Source organism: Curcuma longa, unplaced genomic scaffold, assembly GCF_044706935.1.
Source record: "Curcuma longa cultivar G26 ecotype Majalengka, Jawa Barat unplaced genomic scaffold, ITB_CL_G26_1.1 utg2646_np1212_2152390_RagTag, whole genome shotgun sequence".
NCBI classification, from domain to species: Eukaryota; Viridiplantae; Streptophyta; class Magnoliopsida; order Zingiberales; family Zingiberaceae; genus Curcuma; species Curcuma longa.
Window position 1 is genome coordinate 838,447 of NW_027435599.1, and position 23,044 is coordinate 861,490.

The following is a 23,044-nucleotide window of genomic DNA, read 5'->3' on the forward strand; positions in this document are numbered from 1 at the left end:
ATCTTTGAGCTAGACAGAAGAAATGTAACATAGAATCATCCATCTCAACTTCTCAAGGCACAATTACAGAGCCATAAAAAACACTACAGAGAATGAACTCCATTACCCACAAATAATTCACTTTTTCTATGTTTACTGATCTAATTCCATTTCTTTAAAAATAATTATTCTGTTCTTGTTAATTTCATTTCCTGAGAGCATGATCAAGCATAATATGATAAAACAGTAAATGAATTGATCATTTTCTCCCTCTCATGCTGCAAATAAACACAAATATATCATGAGAAGTGGGCTGGTGAAGCATATAACCTTGGAAAGGAGGTTTCTTGTAGCCTTGTGCCTGGTTCACTACTACTAGTATTTACAGCTCCTCTTCTGATGGTTCCCTGACCGAACACTCGATCGAGAAAGCTGGGAAGAGAGGTTGTGCAGCATTTGTGAGAGAAGCTTACATAATTGAGTTGACAAAGTCAACCTGTATTAGGAGGTCTGAAGCATGTTGGATCCGACTGCAAGTTACTGCTGCTTCCACCAGGTGTGGTGTAGATAACCTTCAAGAATTGAACATTTCAGGGTGTTTCAAAAACATAAAGGGTGTGTTTCAAAAGAAAATGCCCGCTGCGAAGCAACAAATGCATAGAGATGAAACTTACATGTTCATTCAGAGGTATGAGGCTGCTGAGAAGCTCATCATTTGCTGTTACTGGAATAGGAGGTATTTGTTTCAATGACCCAGGAAGTTGGTTCATTCCTCTAGATAGAGTATTTATTCTGAAGAATGTTATGTTTCAAAAGTTATCATCAATGAAATGTGCGCGTAGAGACAGAAGGTAGAACAAAGGGAAAAAATGATTACCTATTATCCGCGGTGGCAATGTTGTTTCTCATGTAATGGAATAAACTTAAGTTGTTTTGCATCTGCAATTTGAGGACATGGTTTGTAAGTGACCAAGAATGGCAATGAAGATGAGCTGAAATTCGAAAAGAATGATCAAGATAACAGCATGTCTGTCACAGGACTTGACTCAAGCATCAAGGTACAATTATTTTTATTATTTGACAATGAAAGTAACTTGGGCGAGCCAAGGGTCATCCAAGCTTCAGATGCATTGAAGTGCACAACATACAACTACATCGTAAAGTATCAACATTCCACATGGTCTTGCAGAACAAAGATATCGATATGCAAAACAAGACAAGGTTCAACTTGAATTAAGGTACTCTTTTGGTTTTTTGATCTCAAGCCAGAAGGCATGTGAATTTTTCTCAAGGAGTTTATCTCCTACCTGATTCATTCTGTTCCTCCTATCATATTCAATCCTATTCATTTTAGATTCAGCTATGTAGTTTTCATTTGTGCTACTTATTATGTATATAAAACACGATACATTATTATCAAGATATCGAATGCATATTATTCTATTCCATAATAGGAGCTATACAGTTGCACTTCACAACCCTGGCAAAATCACATAGATATTGATATGCAAAACAAGACAAGGTTCAACTACAATTAAGATTTTTTTTTTTTAATCTCAGGCCAGAAGGCATGTGAATTGTTCTCAAGGAAAGAGATTTATCTCCTACATGGTTCATTCTGATCCTCCTATCATATTCAACCTTATTCATTTCAGATTCATCTATGTAGCTTTCACTTGTGCTATTTGTTATGTTTATAAAAGACGACACATATTATTATCAGCATATCGAATGCATTTTCTATTCCATCACATGAGCTATAAAGTTGCACTTCACAACCCTGGCAAAATCATGTAGATTTTAGCAAGGACTAAAACCTCTTGACTAAGGGATTGGGGAAGAAAAGTAAAACAATGCTAGAATGACTAAATATATTATATAAGCAATTTTGTGCCAATTTCTATGCTTTGCATTTTCATTTTAAATAAAGAAGTATCCTTCAATATCTACAACTTGTCGGGTCAATAGCTTTGACTAGCTTTACCGTGCCCACTTTTTTTAAATAAATGAAAGCATAAATCTGAAACTGTAGTGATACTTTTCAAAGTCTTTACCAACTTAGTGAGCTAGCACCTTCTCTTCACCAACTACTTGTTCATCAAAACAAGCATGCGCCAACCATGTGACATATTATGTATATTAGAAGCCTTTTGACCTTCTGATTATGCATTATATATGAAACATCTAAGATCCAACATAAATACCGAAGTACATGCTTATATGCTGTCCAACATAGATTGACCCCAGGGCTTTATTGACCTGAATGGCGAATTCCAAAAGCTAGTTGACCAAAGGTTAGGTTGATCTAAGAAAATTGCTACGTCAACCTAAGAAAGCAATTCTGGGCAGCTACCTTACAGAGTGTAAGTTAGACTAACCTAACACTTTTAGTAAGTTGAGCTAAGTTGGTTGGGGAGACCTAATATTTTTGTACATTCATCTACCTAAGATTTGAACATTGGTTTCATTGGTTAAATTCTTAAGAGTTAGATAGACTTAAGACTTTTGGTAGAGGTAGAATAAATATGACAGTTAAGGTTAAGCTTAAAAGCATTTTTGATGATTCTTGTCTCTCCATTGGTAATATTCTTCTTGCCAAGGATTAGATTACCATTTATTTAGGTCATAGGTGAGGACCTCTCTAGGGCTCGATTTCTATCGTTTAGAGTGAGAGGAGATTAGAAATCTCATTTGTTTTGGTCCAGGTTTCATTATCAAGTGGAAGTCCATAAGCTTGGGTCAAACTTTCTAACTTGTGAGGTTTCATTCTTGCACAGAGCTCTCTAGCATGTGAGGTTTCATTCTTGCATAGAGCTCTCTAGCATGTGAGGTTTCATCATACGTGATTGATAATGATTGAATTCAGTTGTACTTTTGCAAGTATTTGACATCTATTCATCCCCTAATCGAGCCACTGGTCCTTAACACCTACTACAATAGAGACTACAAAGAATAATGACAAATAAACTAAGAAAATATATGCAATCAATTTCGTCTAAAAATGATGTGAATAAAAAAGCCAACTATAAAAAGAAAAGAGAGTATAATATAAGATAACAAACCATGCCTCCCTCAAGATTTTGTGCAATCGCTCTTAGACACATTTCATTTTTTACAAGAATACTCTTCATTTCTGCATCCAAAGTAGCAAATCTAAGCAAAATAACAATAGTAATACAAATTATATTGAAAACTCATGAATTAAATTGAGAAGAAACAAGATGACCTTGACATGCTGTAGCATACTTTTGGTAATAATTAAAAGATTTCAAATCTGTACAAGTACACTTAGAGAAGCTTGAATTGTTGCTTTTGTTTGTGATATTGACCATAAAGCACTCGAGAGAGAGAACAATAGATGAATAGATGATATAGTATTTTTAGGGGAATGGGAGGTCATTGGCAAGCAATATATTTAGTATTAGAGTCTATATAATATGAATCTACAAGGTAGAATTTAGATGGAGGAAAAAGTCAAGAAGTATAATTTAGATGGAGAAAAAAAAAGTCAAGATGAAAAAAGGAGATATGCAGGGAATGTTGTTTCAATGAGAAGATCATCATGAGGACATTTGAAAGAACTATATCAGTGCTTCAATTTGGCCTAAATGCCAGTGAGAAGACAGTATTGGCCAGCCAAACAGGTAATACATAGAATGTGAAATTGCACCAGAACAGGTAATACAAGTAATTCATTAATGAAAGAACAAAAAGTGAAACATAGAATGCTTCACAAAATACCATTAGCAGAAAGCATGTGTAAAGGAAAATTGAAATTAAACCTGACTTGGGTTACTATGGAGAAACATGTGCAGCTCCAAGTTTTTCCATTTTGATGTCGTATTTTGAATCCTAACTAATGGACTAGATCAATTATTATGTCTATTGTAGCTTCAAATGCATTCCTAATCCAAATTGTTCTAGTCAGAAAAAAAAAATCTTGTCAATATACCTAAGGATTCCCATGGTTATGCACTAAAAAAATATGAAATGGCATGTGTGTGTGTGCGTGTGTAAATGTATGTCATTCAGAGTACTGTTAAAATGGAACTGAAGGATTCTAACACATTTCTGTCAAAGGAGAAAAGTGGAAAATAAAAAATTTCTAATAAAATGTAACAGTACAATATGTGACCTTCAGATAGAAGTTGATCGTGGATGTTCAAATGATGCATTGTTAGTAGATCAGGAACATTAGAAGTACTTGCTGAGGGAAAGCCCATCATCCTTTCCTAAAACACCAAAAGAAAAAAGAAACAAGCTGCAACTTATGCAATGACAATAAAATCTAAAAATGTTGATGGGCATCCAAGCGCTAAAGCTTCACAATCAATATCATAGATGTCTCACGAAGAATAAATAATCCAGGTGAGAATAATCTAAATCAAACACTCAGATTTTTTTTAAAATACATACACACACATTCTCTAGATTAGTTCCATATGCTCCCAACCAAGACTTTATACTGACTTCCCTGTCACAAGACTCTTGGTCTAAGGGTTACCTTCTTATCTTTCATCATTTTTGATGCATAATATTCTCCTGTCTTCCTCCTTTTTACATTTTCCTGGTTCTGCAAGAGAGGTCGATGCATTGACTAATTTTAAAATTGAGTATATGAGTGGGAAAAAATGATCCATTTACCTAGCAATTAAAGCATGCTACTTTTGCCAGTAAAATACGTTGGTTGTATAACTCAAATTAAAAATAAATGTTGTTTGTAGGAAAATGGTCATACTTCTTCTTTGTATCAAAGTATTAGAGCAATTCACGTTCTAAAATTTTGGCATTACTACTTTGTGTCCAGAACGTACCATTAGTAACAGGAAGGAAAGAAGTATATATGACTAGCACTACAATTAAAATCTAAAATAATGGGTCTGGCTTGGAGACGAATAGCTTCATGTTTCTGTAGCCAAGCCCACTTGTTTGCATGTGCAACCCCAAGGATGCTGATAAGTGATGCCAATTGTTAGCAAGTTCAGTGAGACAAAGTTGGTCCAGTTATAACTATTTTTTACTGCCTACTGTTTCTCAAATTCCAATTTCCAAATTAAAATATCCTCTGTAGATGTGGGTTCTTCAGACCTGATATATGCTAACTAGGAGGTTCATAGATGATCCTAGTTGAGTGTGTGTCTGGTAGCACAAGTTACGATTAACTTCATGTTAGCTCCTCTAACAGAAGTTAATCTGGGTTTGATTGTACATAGCAGAAAACTATGATATTTCATTTGGCACAATTTGATATGGAGGCTTGCCAAAGTGAATCACAGAGCAACACTAAAATCGGAAAAAATTATTAAAAAAAAACAAATGCAACGAACTCTCATGGCCAATCCAGTATTAGTGGTATGCTTCACAGGTGCAACAGGCGTATGTGTCTTATGTGACAATCAAAACCTTCCACTTACAGAAGGCAAATCAGATTGTCCTTAAAATCTTTCTATGTGTATTGAATTGTTTAAGAACACTATTTATAAATTACAATATTATTAATCTTTGAAGCACCAACTTTAGCTTTTTTCTGTTTCTTTGAAAATGAGTTGAGAAAGACATCATTCAATTCTCATGTGGTGGTTGCCCAAGCAGATCCTCTTCCAGTTATATCTAATCACTTAAAGGTTATAAAGATAAGGGTTCTTTAGCATACATATAGTCAGGCCTTCTTCCACTACCAGTTTTGAAGTAAAGAAAATGTCAGGTTGGTCTCTTAGAAAAAGTGAGGTAGAGTTTTTAACCAAAGCTTTTGTAGAAGAAAATGATTGTCCCAACCAACGTATCAGAAATTTTGATGGAAAGAGACTGTCCTAAGTCTTGATAATACATATAGGCAAAGCTATGGTTGAAAAAACTACCTCAAGTCATTGTAGTAAATAAAAAAACTTACAATCATCCATTGACATCTCAAAGCAACATCCCGTATAGTCTTCTGGGGCAGCATAGCAGCTATCTTGGAGTACTGTTGTATACTCGATTCACTTGCAAAGCTATCAAACACAAACAAATAATTGATGTATGATGAAAGGAAAAAATTTACAGTAAATTCAAAGTTATTGAAGTTAAAATCTAAAAACCATGTGAATCTAAGTCGATTCGAGTACCAAATTATACATACATAACAAAAGAAGTTCATGCCCCAAAGTTAACAAAAGGATAATCCTGTGGAGAGAATGATTTAAATGGAAGAAGATCCGGATCCAATTCAAGTGAAAATTACAAAGAATAAATGGCAGCTTAGTCAATGAGGTGTTTCACAGTCGCCATAAAGATAAGTATTAGAAAAGTTTAAGAGTTAATATGCTTCAGTTGAATAAGGTAACTGATAGAAAACTTTTCATTTGTTGTTACTTGAGTGGATTGACTTAAGGAGGAAAAGTAACTGATAGAAAATTAGTAAAATTGTTCATTACTTTTGTATCTGCCCGAATATGAGTGAAAATGGAGGGAAAAAAGTTTTTGAAGTGTTGAATAATTAAATTACCCTTTTCTATTGACTAAACTATACTACATTCTCCATTCTCACCCTCAACAAATTCTAGACAATGCAAAAAAACTTGTCATGCCACAACTGCATTTGCAAGACTTGTGCCCCTGACTACCGACGATAGTGTGAACATTACCAATAGCAGGCAATTGCATCTGGATTTGAGAAATTTTTGATACATACCTTATGAGACCTCTGTTTAATATATCAACTTCTTCTGGAGACCAATACGCAGGTGAACCAGAAACATTTGTAAACCTAGGCATCGGTTCCTGGAGAAGAGATCCAGGAGTGTACCGAGCTTGAGTTGCTGCATCCATGTGATTGGTCACACCAGAGCCAGCACACATAAAACTGCTGGCCATGCTACTGTTTCCATCAAAAGTGGGTATGTAACCATTAACCATCTTTGTTGAGCTATCTACTGTTCCTGGCTGGAAAGAGACCATGCTAGGATGACCAAATGAAGAACCTATACTTTTTTGCTGAGAACCATTGTTAGAAGTAGCCTCCATCTTCTAATATTGCGCTTAGATGATGCCAATTTATGATGAACTAGCCATAATTATACCATAACCATATAGCAAAAAGAAATCTCAAAAGACAAATGTCCAGAAAGATTCCAACACCAGCCGTTTCTAATGGCACATAGGCAAAATTTTCTCCATCACGGAGAAAACTCCACTTCAAAAAGGCTAGAAAATTACACTCACCTGCAATATAACCCAGGGAAATGAAATTAGTAAAATTCAACAGAAGAAAACAAAACAATTATATCAATCGAGAGTCTCAGATTCGATAGCCTGATCAACTTCCATAGACAAACTTAGTGTTTGCAAATCGATACATCGATCAGATTCCACAAACAATTTAAGGCAATAGACCCCCAAAAGATCAATCTGATGTTCCACACCGACGTCCTCTCAAATTCGCAACCCTTCAAAAAGAATCATTTTGCCATCCATCGCATTGAGAAAAGCCCTAACCTCAACCAATCAGCGTAACATAAAGACTCCCCAAATCCACTGAAAATTTCCAACCAAGACGAGAAAATCTCTCGAACATTAAGAAGGGGAAAAAAAGGAAACCAAAAACAGCACAGAGTGACGACGTTCAGAAATCAAAACCAGTCTCCATTAACACCAGTGGCCAATCAACTCGCACAGACAACAAAATCCAACGAGATTCGAACCTTTTCCTCCTTTTTCTATTCCGCGTCACTGCTTTCTCTTCTTTCCAATAGGAAGGCACAAAAAAAGGCCCTTCCTTCTCCGAGCAGAGAACGATAGCAGCGGATCTCCGGAATTCGAAAGAAGCAGAGCGAATCTGGACGCCGATATAAGATGCCAAACCTTCCGCTCCCTCCTCCACCGCCTTTTTTTCGCTTTTCTACCTCATGCTTCCCTCAAATCTTCTCCCGTTCGTCGCCATTACTCCTCCACTCTTGCTTCCCCTTCTCGCTTCCCAAATCTCCTCCTCCTACTCCTAGCCGCGGTACCAGATTTCTAGCAGCTGGCGAAGTGACCATCCCGTTCCACCACCGCCCTCTCCTTTAGCTAAAGCAGACGCCGCCATCCGCCCCTCAAGTCCCGCTTAATTACGATCCGATGCCCACTTGGCGGCAAAGCCTCGAGTTCTAACGGCGACAGGTGGCACCATCACAGCCCTTCGACTCGGAAGATCCTGATCGGACGATCGGAATCGGTCGAGTTCGTTGCACCGACCGAGGGAATCTCGAATCAGCCCCGTACCGTCAAATCAATTTCTTGAAATTAAGGTCAAGATTCTTCGCCCTTTCCTTGTTATTCTCGCGAATTGCTACCGACCTTGTCAGTGGAGACCGAAATGGGGCCGGCGTGATTCCCATTCCGAGCACGGGTAGGTGTCGTGGGGTAGCCGTTCTGGAAATGAAATGTAAAGTGGGGTTACAAATATAACGGTTTCGTGACCGGAATCTCGTGTGGAAGTAGCGGACGATATATTTAAACCCTAGCAAAAATTTAAAAAGCACCCTTACTTTTTTATTATTATCAAAAGACTTTCTTTTGATTAAAAAATTATCAAAAATATAATTTGTCTTAATTTTTCTTCTCAAAATAGATAGAGCAATATTGTTATAATAGCTTTGGTCACAAAATTTATAGATCAAAATTATTCTAACATTGGTTAAAATTATTTCACGATAAAATTATTTTATATTATGTTTTCTTTTGATGAAATAGTCTCTTTCCTCTGAGCATCCCTATTCTAATATTTAACTTTTAAAATTTAATAGTGAAAAAATATAATGAAATTGAAATTTGAAACTTTTAGGAGTGAATCGATATTCCCAGCTCGATAATTATTTTATCTAAACCCCTACATTATTTTAAATTACATCACACCCCCAGCTCCTCCATATCTTATTTCCATTCCAACCTCGAATATATATATATAGCAACTAAAGGCCCTCGCACTTGTCAAACAACTCCTCACTTTGTGCTTTCTTCGTCGTTGCCCATGGCGATTAGCTCCAGAGGCGTCGTCAATTTCATCCTTGCCGTGCCCGTTCCTTGCCCTCCTTCTCTCCCCCTTTCCACCGCCTACACTTCCCCGAGCAAGCCAAGGGTCGGCGTAAGGTTGGCCGCCGCCATTTCCGGTCCGGTCTCTGTGATCGCAGGTTTTGGGGCTTCGAAGGGAGGATCTGGGCTCTTGGAGCGACCTTCCTTCGATCTGTCCCAGTTCGATGCCGCTCCTCAAGTCCAGGAAGGTAATCCACTAATCTTAATATGATCTTGTAGATCGATCTTGTTTTCTTTAGATGCCGTCAAAATTTCCCCCCTTTTTGGATGCGGTTGTGTTCCTCGATCAATAGAAATCGATATTTATGTATTATTTCTCATTTATAGCTTCACCGTGCCTCAACTTTTTCCACTTTGCCAAGAAAATGAACGCTGGGTATTTTTGTTGATCCAAAGAACTTAAGGTAGCGTTTCTTCAAGGGCACAATTCTATCGAAACGACAAGTAATGGTGATTAAAATTCTGTATTTGTTTATCAAATACTTTTGGAGGCCATTGTTGATGCTAGAGATAATCCTTTAGTATTTCAAATACAAAGCAACTTAATGGGATGAGTTTTAATCATATACGGATATACCTTCTAACCTATTATTTTGTTCAATGAACACTTTAACTAAACAGAAAAATCTCAAGTGCTTTAAGTGTCCTAAAAAAATCCATGTTCAAAAGTTAGACTGTTCTAGCTACACTGCCTTAAGTTCTTGATGTTCCATTCAATTTGAACCAAAACTACACTCTAGAGATTATGCAACCACAATGATGATTTGAAATTCTTGTTTAATTGCAAGAAAATTTACTAAAATCATTGTTGTGTGACTAGGAATTAGTTGATAGCTAATATCATAGTTTTTTTTTAAAAAAAAACCTCTGCTTATGTGGCTGACTAAGCTGATTTTGAAGAGGGGTAGCATAAAGACCACATATAATCTTATATGACATGCCGTCTACATGTGTAGATAAAAGAAAAAAAAACTTTTTTGGTTCATCTAAACCCAACTAAACTAAACCACATTGATTTAATATTAACTTAAGCACTTGTTTTGCAAGTGATAAAGTATTTCAATATTGACTGCATGCCTCCAGTTATTTCCCCACATACCGTATTTGTGAAATCTTGGCTTATATCCCCGTGGCGTGATTTAGGCTGAAGGATGATTTGGTATTCTTTATTCGATGAGGCTGGATTAGTGGTGATTGGAAAAGTTGATCATATTATAAATAAAGGACTTTGTGGAGGTGACTTGGGATGCAACCACCATCCTTTTGTGTCGATACAATTACTTTGTGTGCTGTAATTCACTATGTTGATTTAACATCACCTTCAATGGTGAAGCAGAAGCTAATAAGTTAATCAGTGTTAATCAAACCAACAACTTATGTATCCAAAACAACCTATAGAATTGATCCTTAGGCTTATGACATCAACCAAGTCGAAAGTTTTTACGTGAAAGCACAAGAGAAAATTAGCACTGCTAAAAAAGTTAAGAATTTATCCTAATTAGAGTTGCTTTCGTGATTTCCAAAACCAAGTAGCATCTGATGTGTTTCAATCTGGGTTCCAGGAACACTGAAGTTAATGATGAATTCAAATTTTTTGCTCGTGTTCTAGGTGGAGATATCGGTCGGCTTACTACAAGGAAGGCAGTGGGAAGAGGAGACAGCTATAAAGTTCTGCTTATTGACGACCCAAAGCACACTGAAAAGTTTGGTATGTTGATTATTCTACTTCTTTCTCTCAAGGTGCACAATAGCTTTGTTTCTCCTCATCTGTCTTTAGGATAAAGTCCCTAGTTTTCACAAAATCTAAATCAGTTTGACCATCTATTCACACACATAACATACCTTCTCACAGCCCCACTGATTGGGAAATTTAAGTTTTATGTGTGTGTGTGTGTGTGTATGCATGATGAATGAATAGGTCGTTCACACCAACGGAATTAGTATCCTTTCAAATAGTTATGGCTGCTTTCATCAAACATGTAAAACTTCTTGTATAAACATTTGTATAATCATGATTAATGGTTAAAAATATACTATTATCAATTTATCATACAAAAGATTTGTGTTTTGTTAGTCAATTGCTAAACTTCAACTGTCATGAAGAACCTGAAAATAGCATAAGTGTCACAACTTGATTAATGAAATCCAATTACAGTGTAAACTAGTTGTTAATGATCTCTTCTGAAACTTCCTTTGCTCTTTCGCAGTCGAAAATGTGTTGCCACAAGTTGTTCCTTCAGTTACTTCTGATCTTGCTAGGGTGCTCTTTCATGAATCGCGGGAGATTGGCGTCGCATTGGTTATCGTTACTGTCAAGGTGCACTGAAAGCCCCAAAGACACAAACAATCAAATTCCACTCATTTACCTGCTACAAGCTTATCGCTTACTTTTATATAATTGAACAGGAGCATGCAGAATTCTATGCCCAAATGATGACTCTTCATGGATTGCGATCAGCAATAGAAGCAGATTCCAACTTGGAAACTTGAAGAACTAGCAATGGCATCAAGCCCTCAGATTTTCTCACTCGATCGATCTTATGGAAGACTAACAGATTGAGTATAGTTTTGGCAGAGCGGATCTTTCTCTCTTTCTGTTATTTTTTGTTGTCATTTTTACATTACTTTGTTAGCTCCGTAAGCGCATGGTTGAATAGTTGTTGAATGGTAGATTCAATCTACATTGCATACCTACAATAATGTCTTCTAACAACATACAATAAGACTCGTTAAAGCCAGTCCTCTGTTTGCAGTGCTCACGGATGTTTTATCCCTTTAATCAAACTATAAATCTGCAACATAAGAAGAGGCATAGAGGATCATGCAGGGTTTTACAACAAGCTTCCGACTGCTGTGTTTTTTTTTAAAAAAAAATTATTAAAACAATGATTTATTTTATTTTTCATTTTGGAAATATCAATTTAATTCAAAATTATTATAACATAGAGCAATTTGATGACTATTACACATTGTAATAATTCTGAATAAAATGATTACTCTAACAAAAATATTATAATAGTATTGAAGTAAACTTAATCAAGTTAGAATTTTTTTTTTAATAATTCATATCTTCATGCTTTTGCCCTACTAATCTTAAAAGTAGATGAAGTAGATTGATCCTAGAGCACAACTTATATACACTCACAAATCAAAGTTGAAATAATTTTAATAAAATTAAAATAATTTTGATAAGTTAAAAAGATATTTGATATGATAATATTATATATATATATAATAGTATAGTGCATAAAATTTCAATGAATATGAGATCTCAAAAAAAAAATCAGATCTATTATATACAATCTTATTATCTATTATAAAAAAATATTTTTAATGATTCAATCAGCAACTATCAGATTATATGATAATATTTTATCCTTACACCAATACTCTCTTTTATAATAGTTTTGATAAAATTATTATAATATTATTGGAATAAGAATATTTTTTAGGAAAATGGGATGTATATTTTAAAATATTGTTGGAAAATAATTTGCATCACTTTTTTTGCTTTATTAATTATGTCATGTGGAAAATGAGATATGACATAATTTGCCTCACTTTTTTTTACTTTATTAATTATGTCATGTGTTGTCTAGTACGTTATTTCATACAAGCAAATGATACCACGTGCTCATAACATTATTATTATATTATTTTCGAGTGAGTACAAAATTTTAAATACTGCTTTGCTAATTTCATAATTTGATTGCGGTATTTTGTAAAAATAAGATAAAAACTAACCCCACTCAAAGCAAATCAAACCATATTACTTATTTTTCCAAAAATCAAATAAAATAGTAACAAAAAAGATGCTTCATCATTAAAATATATTAATCTCATTGAAATTTAAAAAAAAAAACAGATTATAAAAAGAAAAACAAACTGAGGTGCATAGTGACATATGAGAAGTTCTAGGCGGTTAATTGAATAAAACCAGGATTCCACCTTGGTTGGCGCTCGTCCCTCGAGAGCCCACAGGAAGGCGATAAAACCCGCCTCTCTGCTCTCCGCTTCTCCCAACTCCACGCCACACCAAAACCGCCTCCTTCTCTTCCTCTCCGTCTCGCTCACGCATTGTTTTGCTTCTCTTCCCTTGATCGGATCGACGAAGCTGCGCTGCTCTTCGCCTAGCCCCGCCCTTCTCTTCCCTTCCCTTCCACCATGGCTGCCGACTCCATCGATGATTACTGGATCGACGCCGGCGGATCGGACGGCGAGCTGCGGTGCGCGATCGAGAGCTTCTGCGACATGCCGCTTCACGCCGCCGCTGACGAGTGCGGGAACTTCTCTTATTCCCTCTCGCTTTGATTGTGCTCTTAGTTGGTGGATTTGGGTATCTTGAATGATGGGCATGGGATGGAACGTGTTTGGCAGGGTGGGAAGCGAGGAGGCTTGCGCAGCTGATGGTCGTGCCGTCAAAGGCTCAAGGAAGAGGTCAGTGTTCTCTTGATCTAGGGTTTGATTCTGCGTCCCTTTGTTGCTTCCTTCTTTCTGGTTAATTTTCGAATTTGATGTTAACTTTTTTTTGTGTTGATGTGAACATAAATTTTAGAAGAAATTGAATTATGCTAATTTTCTTTTTTATTTTTGATTTTCATCCTAATTTAGATCAGAAAGCAAACAAACTTGGATGTTTCCCATCTGTATCATATCTAACTACTCCTGGTATCTGCTTGTTCTTCCACATATATCATATGAATCTCCTTAAAAACTAGTAAGAGACAGAAAATTATGCCTTTTTTCATTGTTTAAATAATTATGGAAGGGAACTACTCTTGGTACATATATCCTGCTTCCAGAAGAACTACTGCTTGTACTTCCATATCTATCATGTGAGTCTTCTTAAAAACTAGTATGAAACAGAAAATTATGCCTTTTTTCCTTCAAATAATTATGGAGGGGAAGGGAGATTGACTGATGTTTATATTATGTAGAAACAATTAAGCTCATGATGCATAATCACATATCAAGAATTTTAAACCATAGCCGAAAACCAAACTTGTTCCGGTCTGTTTAATTTCTCGTGGCTTCCCAGCACCATGCTTGTGCCGATTTTGGTGTTTCTCATCTTCCTAAAATGGATTATTGAGTTGCATCATTTGGCAGTGGCATTCTTTTATGTGGGTATCTTTAATTTTCTTGCACTCTAATTTTACAGGGTAAGAGACGACTCATGCTCTGGGACTAAGTCGAAAGCTTGTCGTGAAAAAATACGGCGGGATAAGTTAAATGATAGGTGCTTATTCTTAAACTAACGTCTTGCAAAATCAGATTTTTCATGTAATTCACATGGTTAATTTATGCATTCTTCTGTCAAGGGAAAAACTATAATTGCCAAAGAAATTGTTACTTATCTGTGACCTTGACCATGTAGGTTCTCAGAGCTGTCTTTGATCTTGGACCCTGGTAGACCTCCTAAGTCTGACAAAGCATCTATTCTGAGCGATGCAGTGCGTGTTTTGACACAGTTAAAAGCTGAAGCAGAAGAACTAAAGAAGTCGAATGAAAAACTCCAAGATGTGATCAAGGATCTAAAGGTCTGACCCTATCCTTATGTTCTTTTTCGCTCTGTTCACAAGTATCCACCATTGTATCGATAACTTGTGAATAATGTACACGGAACATTATTTGGTTTGTGGTGGGATATGTCTATTGGGATTGGTTTCTATATATAGACTCACAAAATACATAACTTAGAATGCAGAAACTATGATGTTAAGTTAGTGAAATACATGCACTTCGTGCTGTTAGTTAAATACCGGACACGGTGGAAGTCGAGATCTTCTCCAATTCACAGTGGTCAGGAGGGATGAGTGGTGCGTGTGTTGTAGTCGGAGGGAGCCACAATTAGTTTTCTTTTCTGACTCCATTCACATGATCTTATTGCTCTATTGTTCTTTAAGGCAAATATTTGCAGACCAGACTTTTTCAGTTTCATCCTTTGCAAAGCAATTTGTGACTTGATATCTTAGCCTATCACATACTGCTGCACGCAAAGTTTCTTATCACAGCTAACTCTCATTCTCGTAGGCGGAGAAACATGAGCTTCGAGACGAGAAGATGAAACTGAAGGCTGACAAAGAGAAGCTAGAACAACAAATCAAGGCCATGAGCATGCCTCCAGCGAGCTTCATCCCTCATCCACTTGCATTCCATCCTGACGCTGCTGCCGCTCCAGCTGCATTTGCTCCGCCTTGCGTCCAGGCCCCGCCGAACAAGCCAGCTCACTTCGCGGCATACCCTGGCATGGCTATGTGGCAATGGCTTCCCCCGGCCGTCATGGATACCACACAAGACACCAAGCTTTGGCCTCCTCATGCTTAACATCTATTCCCTTGCTCATGTCGCTGCAAGCAGGAGAGTTACCTGACATTTTAATTAATCAACTCCATGAATTGCCAGCTTTTTAAGCCTCCAAAATGTAAGAGTTTGCTTGTAGCATTTCTTTACAGCAGCTAATGAATGCTTCAGCTTAACAGGTTGGGATAGTAAGAAAACGAACGAATGAAAAAGTGGAGGAGAACTCGTGGCAAGTTGGCCATGAGCTTGTGGTGATTTAGTTACAGGTTCGTGGGTAGGCCATGTCTGTGAGCTTGCTTCAGCTTAACAGGTTAGGTAAGTCAATTTGGTTAGGTTTGGCGAGTAGTAGTAGTGAGGAAAGGGGAACTGTAGGAAGAAGAAAACGAACGAAAGAAGAGGAGAACTCGTGGCGAGGTGACAATGAGCTTCATAATTTTGTTTACGTGCATAAATTATTTATGTATATTATTTATAAATACTTCATAATTTATATTAATGAAATATGTAAATATTATCAGACAACAATCAATTACATATTCTTTTTTTATCATCAAAATAGTAATTTATCTGTCTTTATTTATTTTATTTTAAAAAATATTTTTATTTTTTATGCTATGTATGTAACAATAATTGCTATAAATTATAATCGTTATATATATTATTATTATTAATATCCATTAGAATTGAAATATTATATATTTTTTCGATATTATTTATATATAAATAATTCATATTGTTGTTCGCTGCGCGTCCATTTCGCCTTCCGTACTCTCTTAATCTCAAAGCCTACTCCCTCCCCACTTCTGCACGTCTCCGGGGCCGCTGATCGGTAGGGTTTCTCCGCCGCATCTCCCGATCCGTCGCCGCTGCATGCTCTCCATCAGGTACGTCGTTTCTCCCACTTTTATCGCTTTTTGGATGATGAAACTTAGACATCTCTAGCTCGAGCTTTCAGATTTTGATTTCAATTATATGATTCTGGAAAACGTAAAGTTCGGATCTTACGGCGCGGTATCGGAGAGAGTTTTCCTTACAATTTTCTGACTTTTAGCAATTCTAGTGCCAAGGTTTCCTATTATCAATATGGATTTATTGCTGTCCAAATCAGTATGATTGCGTTTCTTTAAATCGTTTCCTCAAATTAGGTTTTTCATCTTGCACGTTTTAAGAAATCCAAGGAATACTGTTTGCAATGTAGCATTTAGTGCTTCATGACTGTAAAAATAAGGGTTTTGGTATATCTGGATGCCCATTCGATCTTGCCTCATCTATTATAGAAGTTAATAGGACTTTGATTTCTAGCACAAGTTGTCGATAAGAATTGTTTTTATCTCTTTCTTCTTGATTGAACTATTCATTCAAAAATCAAAATACATGTGTAAATGTCTTAAACTATGCAATATGTAAGTTTTTTTTCCCTTGCTCATTGATGCTTCACACAGTTGGAGTGCATGCGGCTCCTGACCCTTGCATACGCAAGCAAGAGTTTGACACTCCAATGATATGTACAGTCTGAAGAGAATTCATGAAATCTTTTGGTTAATTTACAAGACTGGTAGGCATGAAATCTTTTGCTGATCTCTACACTGTCGACTGTTACAAGACTGGTAGGCTACCCGGGTGCTGCCATTCCTGCCAGACTACTACTTGATGTTTACACTGGATTATCTTGCTTGAGTGTTGTGTGCAGGGAGATTGTGAATTGGCGGGAATCTCTGCGATGACTTAGATTTTTCTTCTTGGGAAATTTCTCTAGAACAATTCTGACTTCTAAGAAGAACATGATACAAGGTACATCCGTACATGTTTTAATATTCTCTCTTCTGGACTGTCGCATCCATGGTATTTGTAGTTGTGTCTGCCATCCAAATCCAAAAATTTGTCCTCCCTCTTACTTTTTATGAGTTCCAATAGAATTCATACACTCACTTGCTAGCAATCCTCTTATTGCTGTCGTTAATGTCATCTATCATGTAACTATATTTTTCAGGTCGAAATTTTGTCGTTTCATTTTGTAGACTTGGTTTTTCGTGATTTAATGTGATTTGCGTCCCATATTTAAATAGCATGTAATTTGGTTGCAGGATACAGCGAGTATTACCTCAGGCCATCCTCGAAATTTTCCAATTTAAGTTTTCAACAGTTTCACAAAGACCAGAGCCAGACACAGAGTTTCTTTCTGCTGGAACTTCATATTCCATAAATCAACAGCTCAGTCGTAACCATCAAAAAGCACAAATTTCTAGGCTGGTTATTGTAAGAGAAGTTAACGGTAAAGTTGAATCAAACAGCTCAAAAGATGATGACAAGGACCAAGAAAGTGAAAAGGTACATGTACTTTTTTTTCATTTTTGTTCATTATGGATTTTTACAAGCAAAAACTACCTTTATGAACTCTCATATGTTTTTACAGGATGTTTTTATTTTGAATAGTTGATGATACTGTATATCTGTTAATGTGATACCATCACAGTTTTATGAGGATGTCATTTTTCAGAAGAACAGAAGCTGGGAGTCTCAGATTATAGTTGTAAATAGTGAATAGACCAAATGGTAACAAATCCTCTGATCAGAAGCAGAGTACAGTCCCATAGATGAGGCATGGAAGGAACGGAAGGATTGCGAAACGTTAGCATATTTACTATGGCCTTGTTTGTTTAAGGAAGATTTTCTATTTTTTGTTTTTCTAGTAAATAAAATTTAAAAGCTAAAAGGAGATGTAAAACTAATATTTAGCATTGATTTTTTTCGACGAGTTTAAATTTATTAGAGGTTTTAGTGGGGTTTTTATTTTCTAAAAACTGCAAACTGAAAATAAAGAATTTTCATGCACTTTTTGTTTGCTAACCTGGACAAATTCGATTCTCTTAGATATTTCCAAAGAACAGTAGGGTGCCAGGACTGTAGTACCTGTTAAAGTTTGATTAGCATGTCATGTAGTTTTTTTCACAATGAAGGCTGCTGTTCCTTTATTCTCACGTCCACCATTTCCATGTCTCGTTGACGGTTTTATTATATTTCTGTCCTTTTCTTCGCATATGTGTTCAATAATGGTTTCAATGTTTGCTCTCTCTTCTTTATGTTTTGGAGATTTTACAGTTTTACTTTTTTGCTCTATTAAATATGCACATGCTCAAAGTTAATCATAATATAAACTCTGCAATTATTTTGTCTTTAACAGATAAATGATGGGTTATCCCGTGAGGATTTGGAGCAAATAGTCATAGCAGACGATTCAAATTGTAGTGGAATGGATCTAGCAACTCTGATCAGAAAAAAGTATGATAGATCATACAATGTCCAACTGAAAAAAGAGGTATTTTCTTAATTGTTGCACATGCAACCCCAACTCTTGAGAAAATATTTGCAAAATCTTCCCTATCTGAAAATTATGTTCTCTAGAGTTGAATACTAAATTTTGTATTAATCTCGCAAACCAGAAGTAATATGTCTGATATGTTTGTTATTCGATTTCTATCAACAACAATTTTTTATCTTCTGTAGGAATTTGCTGATCTATTTATTCAAATATTTATGGCAGCATTGGTATATCTATTATACAGGTATTTAGTAAGTCGTGTATCTATTTATTTCAATAGATACGAACTCAAATAGTTTTACAAATCACGAGTGCTCGACCCATTGCCATCCTACTTATGAACCAAACTCCACAACATAGTCGAAGCAGATGTGCTCCCTTGTGCAAATGAGTCTTGAAACTTCATTCAATCTCTGAAACTGCTGTTCCTTTACCTTTATCTTCCCTTTCAGTGGAGAAACCAGTAGATTTGCTAACGCGTCGGCACAAGGTTTTGTGACTGACACTTTCATATTTTTTTTTAGAAAAAAACACCCTGATTACTCGATAAGTACAATTATGCTTTCCTAATGCGCTAACATAAAATAAAATTAGTGGTCCAATAAATAAGACAAGGTATGCCCTAACCCTTGAGGCATTGTTTTATCAGCCCCCTTTGCATGTGATCCTACAAATAAATCTTTGTCCTTATGCTAAATCATCCTTTATGATTGCAAGAGCATGTCTCCTGATAATGAAGTTTCAGGGAAACTTACACATGCATCTGCAAATGAAACAAAATGAAGATTGATATCTTTATATTTTACTGCCCAATGATTCTAGGTTTTATTTGTTAACAAGGGGAGGTTGGTTAGGTTCATGGTGTCATTAAGATATTGATTGCTGAAGATGCGATGTTTTTGTTTGCGGCTATTGTAGATATGATGGCCTTCACATGACTCGTGGAAGCGAACAAAAGATAACAATTTGTATGCTCATTCTTTCCGAGAGCTTGATTTAGGGTTGGCCTTATTGTGATCTTGATCTTGCATTGATTCTCTCTGGGAGTTTCAACATGGATTCATACTTTTACGCTACAATTTTCAATGGTTATTGTTCCTCTTTCTAATACCGTTTTATATGCATTCCTTTCAGGTTCCAGATCAGGAGGTATATGATTCATGAATTGCAGTAAGAGCTTTACAAACGATCTAGCAAAAAAATTAAAAAAAAAAAAAGAGAGGGAAACCTCTCTTAATTCAATTCAACAGAGCTTTGGCATTCCACCTCTACTTATGTTGCCATGGCTTAAAGACTTCTTGGCCATCATCGTCATCCGACCCTTCAAGCTCTTGCACACCTTCTCCAACTCCTTCACCTTCTTTTCCATCCTCTGCATTTCTTCCCTCATCCGATCCTTTTCCTCGTCATCCGGTGCTGCTGCCGGAGAACAAGGTGTCGTCTCTATGGTAGTAGTAATAGTAGTTGTTGTTGTGGTGGTGGTGGATCCGATGTGTAGCTTGGATCGCTGGGAGGCCAATGCTTGCACTGCAATTCCCGGCGGAATTCTCCTATTTTTAGCGAGGTCTTTGCAGGACTCGAGGGTAAGCTTCTCGTAGTTGAGGCAGCGACATAGATTCGCCACCTCCTCGCCAGATAACCCCGGGTGCGACTGCATAGCCATCAAAAAGATTAATACTACTAGTTTCGAGCATAAACCAAGCTCGCATGACCTAAAGTAAAGAAAGATTAGGAAGGGTGTACTTTTGCATGGAAACCACACGAAGATCTATAAGGCCCTCGAGAGACAGGTGTCTATTTAGAATTTAGAATTTAAGATTCATGATGAAAACTTAATCATTCGTTACCTGAAGGTAGATGTCCATGGCCCTGTAGACCCCATCGAAGCAGTCCCTTGCAGAGTCCGGCAATGCCTCGGCCGCCTCAAGGAACTTGCCCACCTTCAAGCTCTGGTCAGGGCAGATCTCCCCCAAGTACTTGTCCATCAGCCTCCCCACCTTCCTCATCCTCTGCAACTCCACCTCGCCGCCAGCGGCGGCGCTACCGCCCACAAATGTCCTCACCAGCCTCACCACCAAGTTCACATCATACACCACGCCATGGCCTGACACCAGCAGGTCATCCAGCGTGGCCTGGTCCAGCACCTGCCCCATGAGCTTCTCTAGCTCGTCCCTGACCTCCCGGCTCACCCCCAGGCCGGTGACCACCCGCAGCACCCAGAACAGGCCTCTGCACGAGAAGGCTCCCGGCGTCGACCTCCCGATGGCCACCACCCCGTGCACTGCAGTCTCTGCAAGCCCGCCGACCGCCGCCTCCATCTCCTTCCTCGAGCCCGGCCTTTGGGCCACTGACTTGAGGTAGTGCAGGAGGAACCTGGTCAGGAGCAGGCTCTTGTTGTCGGCCATGAACGCCTCTAAGCTCCTCGCCATTTCCTCCACCGTGATCGGCGCCAAGACCGCGAGCTCATCGAACCACCACTCTCTGCGACAAAACGGACGCGGAGGATGTAAATTTTCTAGCGATAAAATTGATGGCTTCTTCTTATTTGTTAGGACTTACTTCTTCTGCAGTGAGTCGGAGGGCGTCGCCATGGATGACTCCGGGGAGGTGGAGGCGGCGGAGGAGGAGACGGAGGAAGAAGAAGGAGGAGGAGGGATCGGCGCGGTGCAATCGAGGGGTATTCTTGAGGTGAGTGAAGAGATGAGCCTGCGGAGGAGGCCGCAGGAATTGGCGGCGGGGAAGAAGGCCTCGCAGCTCCTGAGCGCGCCGAGGGCGTCGCTCCACTGCCATCCGGCGGCGCCGTCCAGGAACGCGGAGGTCTGCTCCAGGAGGGTGTCGGCCATGTCGAGCGCGACGGCGGAGCAGTGGAGGAGCGCGACGTTGGAGGGCGTGAGGCCGATGCTTCCATTGCTGTAGCAGAACCTCGACACGAGCTCGAACCCACAGGGCCCTCCGGGGAACTCTCCGACGCTGATGCTCTTCTTCTTCTTCTTCTTATTCTGGCTCTCTTGCTTCACCAGCTTCCTCAACTTGCCTGAGAAGGCACAGATCACGCTCTGCGACGAACATTCAGATCACTGTCAAAGGAAAGTTTTATTTTTCTTTCCTTAATTAGAAAAAATGGAGTAGAACCTGGTGGAGGAAGAAGGTGTGCTGGTCATTGACGAGGACCTTGAGATCCCAAAGCTCCTGCATCGCTGAAGAATGATGTGCAGGAGGAAGGGGAGGAGTTCAGTGATGGAGCATAGGGTGGGAATCGTACAATGAAGGTATTAGATCACCCCATTTACTAAAACCCCTCATTTATTTTCTAAAATATAAGTTTCATACTCATCTAGACTTTCATATTTATCAAAATATTTAAAAGTTGGGTGTGCATTTTAGGTTTTTTGAAAATTTAATTATGAAGTTTCAGTGAATTATCATTAATAATAAATAAATAAAATTCTCGTGGGCAGTCAGATATCAGGTTGGAATTGCAGCCAACGACCACGGCTAGCGGCCGCAATGATTGGCCATGGTCGCAATAATAAAAGTTGAGTGAATTTTTTTAGATATTATTGAAAGTTAAATATGTCTTTGGATAAGTTCACTGATTTGGTGGATTCATATTGGGGAGTCGTATTGATTTTGTCTGAAGCCTGTGACACGGTTAGGAAGACGGGCATCCCTCGACTGAGGGTATAGTTCTTGTGGTCGATTAGGGTTTAGGAAGAACAGAATAATGATTGTTCTCTGAAGTGGTTTGTCACCATTAGGAGCATGTGGAGTTGGAGAGCTACAGTTAGGGTGGTGCCGTTCATGGTGTCGAAGGGCAGGCAGATTCAGGAGGAGGGACCAGCATTGGAGACTGTTTTTCTCATGGAACAGAATAATGGGCACTGTTGGTCAGTGGCACCTTGCTGGGGGGAGGTTAGGTGGTCTTGAACTTTTAGACTAGATTGGTCGATTTGGCTCGTTTAATCCATCCATGGTTTTGAAGGTGGTTTCGTGTAGGCGGCTGGTATGAGCGAAACATATCGCTCGGCTTGTTAGCTAGCTTGCGAAATGAGCTCGAGATGGCATTCTGAGGTCTACGATGATGGTGAATACTTTTGCGTAATGTCAATTGCGATGGCAACAACTTCGCACGACGATTCTATGACACAGTTGCCGTAGCACAAACACTAAAGACTAACATGCTTGGATAGGCTTGATCTTGAAATAGCTTGGTAATGATACTCACACTTGAGTCTTTTTGCCATGATACCCTAGTAGCCGCGGAGGCTGATGAACCTCCTCCTCTTGGTGGTATTGAGGTTGTCTTGCTACGCTATGGTGATCCCGAGGGATACTTTGAATGTGTTGCTACTTCCTCTAATGACAAGGAGGATCATATACAAAGATCAATCTATC

The 23,044-nt window shown here is 38.1% G+C and overlaps 4 protein-coding genes and 1 long non-coding RNA gene across 5 annotated transcripts; 3 read left to right on the plus strand and 2 right to left on the minus strand.

Annotated features, from left to right (window-relative positions):
* Positions 1 to 209: 209 nt before the first annotated feature.
* Positions 210 to 7,969, minus strand: LOC141820110 (uncharacterized). The gene is made up of 9 exons (XM_074707391.1): positions 7,659 to 7,969; positions 6,650 to 7,179; positions 5,870 to 5,969; positions 4,484 to 4,552; positions 4,115 to 4,211; positions 3,042 to 3,112; positions 857 to 918; positions 654 to 771; positions 210 to 551 (listed from the first exon to the last, which is right to left on the minus strand). The coding sequence occupies exons 2-9, from the start codon at positions 6,979 to 6,981 to the stop codon at positions 471 to 473; spliced, it is 930 nt and encodes a 309-aa protein (XP_074563492.1). The 5' UTR covers positions 6,982 to 7,179; positions 7,659 to 7,969; the 3' UTR covers positions 210 to 470.
* Positions 7,970 to 8,940: 971 nt separating this feature from the next.
* LOC141820114 (ATP-dependent Clp protease adapter protein CLPS2, chloroplastic-like) lies at positions 8,941 to 11,736 on the plus strand. Its single transcript, XM_074707394.1, has 4 exons — positions 8,941 to 9,215; positions 10,637 to 10,735; positions 11,235 to 11,344; positions 11,434 to 11,736. The coding sequence occupies exons 1-4, from the start codon at positions 8,966 to 8,968 to the stop codon at positions 11,515 to 11,517; spliced, it is 543 nt and encodes a 180-aa protein (XP_074563495.1). The 5' UTR covers positions 8,941 to 8,965; the 3' UTR covers positions 11,518 to 11,736.
* A 1,305-nt stretch (positions 11,737 to 13,041) lies between these two features.
* On the plus strand, positions 13,042 to 15,542 carry LOC141819993 (transcription factor ILR3-like). The gene is made up of 5 exons (XM_074707265.1): positions 13,042 to 13,304; positions 13,405 to 13,464; positions 14,189 to 14,266; positions 14,405 to 14,567; positions 15,061 to 15,542. Exons 1-5 carry the CDS (start codon positions 13,192 to 13,194, stop codon positions 15,352 to 15,354), a joined length of 708 nt encoding a protein of 235 aa, XP_074563366.1. The 5' UTR covers positions 13,042 to 13,191; the 3' UTR covers positions 15,355 to 15,542.
* A 569-nt stretch (positions 15,543 to 16,111) lies between these two features.
* Positions 16,112 to 19,890, plus strand: LOC141819971 (uncharacterized). The gene is made up of 5 exons (XR_012601110.1): positions 16,112 to 16,885; positions 17,021 to 17,121; positions 17,415 to 17,658; positions 18,512 to 18,646; positions 19,784 to 19,890. It is a non-coding gene; the product is annotated as an uncharacterized LOC141819971 (long non-coding RNA).
* LOC141819970 (BTB/POZ domain-containing protein At3g19850-like) lies at positions 19,790 to 21,939 on the minus strand. The gene is made up of 4 exons (XM_074707240.1): positions 21,782 to 21,939; positions 21,209 to 21,705; positions 20,497 to 21,130; positions 19,790 to 20,300 (listed from the first exon to the last, which is right to left on the minus strand). Exons 1-4 carry the CDS (start codon positions 21,842 to 21,844, stop codon positions 19,893 to 19,895), a joined length of 1,602 nt encoding a protein of 533 aa, XP_074563341.1. The 5' UTR covers positions 21,845 to 21,939; the 3' UTR covers positions 19,790 to 19,892.
* Between the last annotated feature and the right edge of the window lie 1,105 nt (positions 21,940 to 23,044).

Excerpts from the sequence above, each read along its gene's own strand:
- LOC141819993 (XM_074707265.1), top strand. The coding sequence starts at position 13,192 with ATGGCTGCCGACTCCATCGATGATTACTGGATCGACGCCGGCGGATCG. Across the intron at positions 13,305-13,404 it reads CTTCACGCCGCCGCTGACGA|GGTGGGAAGCGAGGAGGCTT; the intron begins GTGCGGGAACTT and ends CGTGTTTGGCAG. Across the intron at positions 14,267-14,404 it reads CGGGATAAGTTAAATGATAG|GTTCTCAGAGCTGTCTTTGA; the intron begins GTGCTTATTCTT and ends TTGACCATGTAG.
- LOC141820114 (XM_074707394.1), top strand. The coding sequence starts at position 8,966 with ATGGCGATTAGCTCCAGAGGCGTCGTCAATTTCATCCTTGCCGTGCCC. Across the intron at positions 9,216-10,636 it reads CGCTCCTCAAGTCCAGGAAG|GTGGAGATATCGGTCGGCTT; the intron begins GTAATCCACTAA and ends CTCGTGTTCTAG. Across the intron at positions 10,736-11,234 it reads AAAGCACACTGAAAAGTTTG|TCGAAAATGTGTTGCCACAA; the intron begins GTATGTTGATTA and ends GCTCTTTCGCAG.
- LOC141819970 (XM_074707240.1), bottom strand. The coding sequence starts at position 21,844 with ATGCAGGAGCTTTGGGATCTCAAGGTCCTCGTCAATGACCAGCACACC. Across the intron at positions 21,131-21,208 it reads TCCGACTCACTGCAGAAGAA|AGAGTGGTGGTTCGATGAGC; the intron begins GTAAGTCCTAAC and ends GTTTTGTCGCAG. Across the intron at positions 20,301-20,496 it reads CCATGGACATCTACCTTCAG|TCGCACCCGGGGTTATCTGG; the intron begins GTAACGAATGAT and ends ATGGCTATGCAG.
- LOC141820110 (XM_074707391.1), bottom strand. The coding sequence starts at position 6,981 with ATGGAGGCTACTTCTAACAATGGTTCTCAGCAAAAAAGTATAGGTTCT. Across the intron at positions 3,113-4,114 it reads CGATCAACTTCTATCTGAAG|AAATGAAGAGTATTCTTGTA; the intron begins GTCACATATTGT and ends CTTTGGATGCAG. Across the intron at positions 552-653 it reads TCATACCTCTGAATGAACAT|GTTATCTACACCACACCTGG; the intron begins GTAAGTTTCATC and ends CAATTCTTGAAG.